This window comes from Leucoraja erinacea, chromosome 37 (assembly GCF_028641065.1).
Source record: "Leucoraja erinacea ecotype New England chromosome 37, Leri_hhj_1, whole genome shotgun sequence".
Taxonomy (NCBI): domain Eukaryota; kingdom Metazoa; phylum Chordata; class Chondrichthyes; order Rajiformes; family Rajidae; genus Leucoraja; species Leucoraja erinaceus.
Window position 1 is genome coordinate 9,394,561 of NC_073413.1, and position 6,897 is coordinate 9,401,457.

General features: G+C 49.5%; 1 protein-coding gene across 1 annotated transcript in view; it reads right to left on the minus strand.

Annotated features, from left to right (window-relative positions):
- Window positions 1-6,897, minus strand: part of LOC129713929 (transmembrane protease serine 6) — a 30,387-nt gene that overhangs the window by 21,770 nt on the left and 1,720 nt on the right. Inside the window, 3 exon segments of the mRNA XM_055663335.1 lie at window positions 881-948; window positions 1,444-1,586; window positions 5,164-5,278. Coding sequence (XP_055519310.1) covers window positions 881-948; window positions 1,444-1,586; window positions 5,164-5,278 — 326 coding nt within the window.

Here is a 6,897-nt window from a genome sequence, read left to right on the forward strand (position 1 = left end):
CCGATGTTGGGGGAGTCCAGAACCAGGGGTCACACAGTTTAAGAATAAGGGGTCGGCCATTTAGAACTGAGATGAGGAAACTTTTTCACCCAGAGAGTTGTGAATCTGTGTAATTCTCTGCTACAAAAGACAGTGGAGGCCCATTCACTGGATGTACTCAAGAGAGAGTTAGATACAGTATAGCTATTTCTTAGGGCTAATGGAATCAAGGGATATGGGGAGAAAGCAGGAACAGGGTATTGATTCTGGATGATCAGCCATGATCAGCTGGTTCGAAGGGCCGACTGGCCTACTCCTGCACCGATTTTCTATGTTTTTATCTTCCAGGTGTGGTCTCACCAAGACCCTGTACAACTGCAGTAGAACCTCCCTGCTCCTATACTCAAATCCTTTTGCAATGAAAGCTAACATACCATTCGCTTTCTTTACTGCCTGCTGAACCTCCATGCCTACCTTCAATGACTGGTGTACCATGACACCCAGGTCTCGCTGCATCTCCCCCTTTCCCAATCGGCCATCATTTAGATAATAGTCTGCTTTCCCGTTTTTGCCACTAAAATGGATAACCTCACATTTATCCACATTATACTGCATCTGCCAAACATTTGCCCACTCACCTACCCACTCACATGCTTGCGCTTGGTCCATATCCCTCCAAACTTGTCCTATCCATATACCTGTCCTCCTCTATTCCTTGCTCTTCCATGTGCCGATCTAAAAGACTTAAACGACCCTGTCGTTCCTGCCTGCAACACCACCCCTGGCAAGACCACTTTTATGACCTGCTGCATTGAGTTGTATGGGATTGAGGTGGGGGGGACTGAGCCTGGATTCAGAGCAAGAACTCGACTCCAACCCTGGCAGATCCGAGTATTCTTACCCAAATGTGAAGACCACCGATTTATTGTAATACGATTGAAAGTCTGAAGAGGAGATCGCTTTCTTGATCTGACGAAAGAAAAACATTTGCATCAATTTAGTTCACGTTCATAAGGTATAGGAGCAGAATTAGGCCATTCCGCCCATCAAGTCTACTCCGCCATTCAATCACGGCTGATCTATCTCTCCCTCTCAACCCCATTCTCTTGCGTTCTCCCCATGACCCCTGACAACCGTACTCATCAAGAATCCAATCTAACCCGTCTTTTCTATCAGTGCGTGCGTGTGTCCATAGCAAGGGTCAATAATTGGTCGGCAGAGATGAAAGGTTTGGAGAGGACTTTAGAGATACAGTATGGAAACAGGCCCTTTGGCCCACTGAGTCTACCCAGAACTTTAGATAAGTTGAACAGTCCATATGCCCAGCAGACATAGGGGCAGGTGTTAGACATTCAGACTATTGAGCCATTCGATCATGGCTGATCTATTTTTCCAACCCCATTCTCCTGCCTTTTCCCAGTGACCATAATCCCCGTCCATCAGGAAGTGTTGCTGCATACTCACCTCATCATTGATATCAGAAGCTTTCTTTTTGAACTCCTGAGACCCTTTCTGTCCATATTCGCTGATGAAGTCCTCGTTCTGTATGTGCAAGCTTCCCAAATAATGGACCCCAACCTTAGAGCTGTCCTGTTGGTTTTTGCCAGCTGAGAAGGAGATGAGAGAGATGTGAGCTTTGGTTAGGCCTTCACTGGGCTGGTCATAAGTTGTAGCAGCAGCAGCAGAATTAGGCCATTCGGCCCATCAAGTCCACTCCGCCATTCAATCCCGGCTGATCTATCTCTCCCTCCTAACCCAATTCTCTTGCCTTCTCCCCACAACCCCTGACACCCGTACTAATCAAGTATCTATCAATCTCCGCCAAGTCCACATCGACTAGCGATTCCCGCCCACTAGCACAATCCTACACACACTAGGGACAATTTACATTTATACCAAGCCAATTAACCTACAAACCTGTACGTCTTTGGGGTGTGGGAGGAAACCGAAGATCTCGGAGAAAACCCAGGCTGGTCACGGGGAGAAGGTACAAACTCCGTACAGACAGCGCCCGTAGTCGGGATCGAACCCGGGTCTCCGGTGCTGCAAGCGCTGTAAGGCAGCAACTCTACCACTGCGCCACCGTGGCCACCCATTTTTGACTGATGAAGATGTTTGATTTAATTGCTGTAATTCCACTTTTATTTATAAATGCCGTAAGTGCCTCTGCCACTTTCTCTAGGGGCTCATTCCATGTTTGTGCCACCCTCTGTGTTAATATGGGTGTTGTATTTATCACCTGACATTCGGTCCCATGGGAGACCATCTGTGTATTTGGAAATCGAGGAGATGAGCGCATCAGCTGGCACACACAACAACACTCCCCAGAGTAGAATCCCGCAGGTGATCCCCTCCCTCTGTCTCTCTGCCACTCATAATGTCATACGACCTTCAGTGATCGGAGCAGAATTAGGCCATTCGGCCCATCAAGTCTACTCCGCCATTCAATCATGACCCGATCTATCTCTCCCTCCTAACCCCATTCTCCTGCCTTCCCCCCATAACCCCTGCCTTCTCCCCATAACCACTGACACCCGTATTAATCAAGAATCTGTCTATCTCTGCCTTAAAAATACCCACTGACTTGGCCTCTGCAGCCCTGCGGCCAAGAATTCCACAGAATCACCGCCCTTCCTCAGATGTGGTGCCCAGAATTTCAGAACTTATTGCCTGACCAGCGCCTTATATAGCCTCAGCATTCACCACACAACCCCCCTTCTCCCCACCCCCTCCCCACAGGACAGTCTCTTGCCCTCAGGCTCCCTCACCAGGGACAGCACGAGGTGCAGCGATAGAGTTTCTGCCTCACGAGTTCGATCCTGACCTTGGGTGCTGTCTGTATGGAGTTTGCACGTTCTCGTACGTTTTTTTCTCCTGGTACTCCCGTTTCCTCCCACATCCCAAAGATACAAAGGGTTTGTAGGTTAGTTGTCCCTCTGTAAATCCCCCCCCCCCCCCAAGTGTGTAGGGAGCGGATGGGAAAGTGGGATAGTCCGAAGAAGGGTCCCGACCCAAAACATCGCATATCCATGTTCCCCAGAGATGCTGCCTGACCCGCTGGGCACTTTGTACCCGTTTGTGGGAAAACACAGAAGCAATTATTCCGAGTTTGTAGGATAGAACTAGTGTGCGGGGATCGCTGGTCGGCGCGGAAACGGTAGGCCGCAGGGGCCTGTTTCCACGCTGCATCTCGAAACTAAAAGCTAGAAACTGAATTGCAGCTGGCCTCTGTGAGAACCTTGGCACTGCATGTGGAACCCAGGTACTGTTGTCATTCTGAGGAGAATGTACACTCCAGGGTGGAGTTGGTAACCAGAAGGTAGGCCCAGCTCCGTCTCCCAGGCAACGGGCGGCCTGGGATAGGCTGCAAACCGCGCAGGAGGCCACGCTTTCTCAGGACATCTCCGGCGCCCACGGTTACCCTGGCGACCCAGCTCCATCCGGGACTTTGGTGCCTTATTGATGCCGACTAATTCAGTGAGTGTAGTGACTCACACCTGCCCTTACTCCCTGAGGAGAGAGGAGCGGGGGGTGGGGAGGCTGGGAGCCTTTGGCCTTGCAGCTTAACACAAAGGCATAGAAACATAGAAAATAGGTACAGGAGTAGGCCATTCAGCCCTTCGAGCCAGCACCGCCATTCACTATGATCATGGCTGATCGTCCAAAATCAGTACCCCGTTCCTGCCTTCTCCCCATATCCCTTGATTCCTTCAGCCACAAGAGCTAAATCTAACTCTCTTGAAAACATCCAGGGAATTGGCCTCCACTGCCTTCTGTGGCAGAGAATTCCACAGATTCACAACCCTCTGGGGGGAAAAAGTGTTTTTCCTCATCTCTGGCCTAAATGACCTAACCCTTATTCTTAAACTGTGTGTGACCCCTGGTTCTGGACTCCCCCAACATCGGGAACATTTTTCCTGCATCTAGCCTGTCTAAACCCTTAAGAATTACAGTATGTAAAATATGTTTTACATTTATAATGTGTTTTATATGTTTCTATACGTGGCATCGCAAACGAGAGCCACAGTGTGAACTGCAGCAACAGCAAGGGCAACTCATAAGTTCATAAGTGATGGAAAGGAAAATGGATGTTAATACATGGATCTTGAGTAGTTGAGGCCAGTACTTGAGACATGGTAGTTGAGGCCAGTTCATTGGCTATATTTAAGAGGGAGTTAGATGTGGCCCTTGTGGCTAAAGGGATCAGGGGGTATGGAGAGAAGGCAGGTATGGGATACTGAGTTGGATGATCAGCCATGATCATATTGAATGGCGGTGCAGGCTCGAAGGGCCAAATGGCCTACTCCTGCACCTAATTTCTATGTTTCTATGTTTCTATGTTTCTATCTAATGTATGGTGAAGCAGGCTCAAGGGGTTGACCGTTCACAAGGGATAGGAGCAGAATTAGGCCATTCGGCCCATCGAGTCTACTCTGCCATTCGATAATGGCTGATCTATCTCTCCCTCCTAACCCCATTCTCCTGCCTTATCCTCATAACCCCATGACACCCGCACTAATCAAGAATCTGTCTATCTCTGTCTTAAAAATATCCATCGCCTTGGCCTCCACGCCCTTCTGTGGCAATGAATTCCACAGATTCACCACCCTACATGTTCGAATTCAACATTGTTGCTGAACCTAGCTCCACATTTCCTTGACCTTATTTTTTTGTGTAACTTTCACTCCATTGTTCTTTATCTCTCTGCACCATTGTCTACATCTCTCGTTTCCCTTACCCCTAACGAGTCTGAAAAATGGTCTCGACCCGAAACGTCACCCATTGCTTCTCTCCAGAGTTACTGAGTTACTACAGCTTTTTGTGTCTTTCCTTGACTGTCATTTAATTTTTTTGTATATCTTCCATTCTTTTGTTCTTTGTACCGTCTATATCTCTCCTTCCCCCCCTCCCCTGACTCTCAGTCTGTAGAAGGGTCTCCACCGCGAGTGTTTTCTCCTGCTGCTCTGATTTCCTCTCACATCCCAAAGGGTTTGTAGTTTAATCTGCCCTCTGTAAATTGGCCCCTAGTGTGTAGGGAGTGGATGAGAAAGTGGGATAAGGTAGAACTAGTGTGAACGGGTGATCGATGGCCGGCGTGGACTCGATGGGGTGAAAGGCCTGTATAAGGGGTTGATGTTTGGTGCAAGGACATGTGAGACGGCAAGGTGCAGACAGATGACTTACACAAGAAGTACCAGATGCCAACGCCAATGCCGGTCTGCACGGCAGCTCCCAGCAACAGAACAATGAGCGCAATTGTTCTCTTCGACACCTTGGTTCTCTTGTTGGGGATTGCTACCTGGGGGAGAGAAAATCGAGGGTCATACAGGCATCTGGCTGAAGGAAGTCATTGGGGTTCACACTGGCTTGGAGACACTGACACTGGGGTGCAGGCGAGCTGAGGGTGGGGGTGCGTGGGGTATAGGCAATAGGTACATGTGTGGGGACACACACGCACACAGGTACGCACACACACACACACACACAGGTACACACACACAGGTACACACACACAGGTACACACACACTCATACACACACACACACACACAGGTACACACACACACACACACACAGGTACACACACACACACACACACACAGAGGTACACACACACAGGTACACACACACACACACACACACAGGTACACACACACACACACACACACACACACACACACACACACACACACACACACACACACACACACACACACACACACGCACACACACACACACACACACAGGTGCACACACACACACACACACACACAGGTGCACACACACACACACAGGTACACACTCAGGTAACACACGTACACACACACAAGCGCACACACAGGTACACACACACACACAGGTACACACACACACACAGGTACACACACACACAGGTACACACACACACTCAGGTACACACTCTCAGGTACACACACACACACACACACACACACACACACACACACACACACAGGTACACACACACACACACAGGTACATACACACACACAGGTACACACAGGTACACACACACAGGTACACACACACACACATACACACAGGTACACACACACACACACACACACACACACACACACACACACACACACACACACACACACACACACACACACACACACACAGGTACACACACACACACACACACACACACACACACACAGTACACCAGCACGATATATATTGCTCAAGATTCCAGCACATCGAGTTCCCTGTGTCTCTTTTATTTAAACGACTTTAAAAAAAAATGTTATTCAAGTTCCCCCGTTGCCTTGGTGAGATTTGAACTTAGACCTCTAAATCAATATCCCACAACCCTGGCAGCGCGTTCACTAACGCGACCTCTATGCCCCGTTACCTCGGCTCCACAAATACCGACATGCTGGCCCTGGAACTGAACGCTCACAGCACCGGCTAAAGTACGAAAGGGGAAAAAGACACGAAGTGCTGGAGGAACACAGCGGGTCTGGCAGCATCAGTGGCGGAGGAGTGGGCGGGCGGGCACCGTTTTGGGTCGACCCTTGGTTGTTCAGCAACCCACACATGAAGGGGTGGGTGGTGGGGGTGGGGGTGGGGGGGGGGGGGGGAGACACTTTGGGAAGGTCAGCAGGAAGAAGCAATGTTTTCGGGCTGGGCTACTTCGCATTCCTCTCGCTCCACAGCACCTTTCACAACCAATTTACACCCAAAGGATTTGGTAATCAGCGGATAATCTGGAGGAAGGAACTGCAGATGCTGGTCTACACCAAAGATAGACACAAAGAGCTGGAGTAACTCAACGGGTCAGGCAGCATCTCTGGGGAGAAGGAATGGGTGAAGTTTTGGTTTGAGACCCTTCTTCAGACTGAGGAAGGGTCTCGACCTGAAACGTTGCCCATTCTCTCCAGAGATGCTGCCTGAC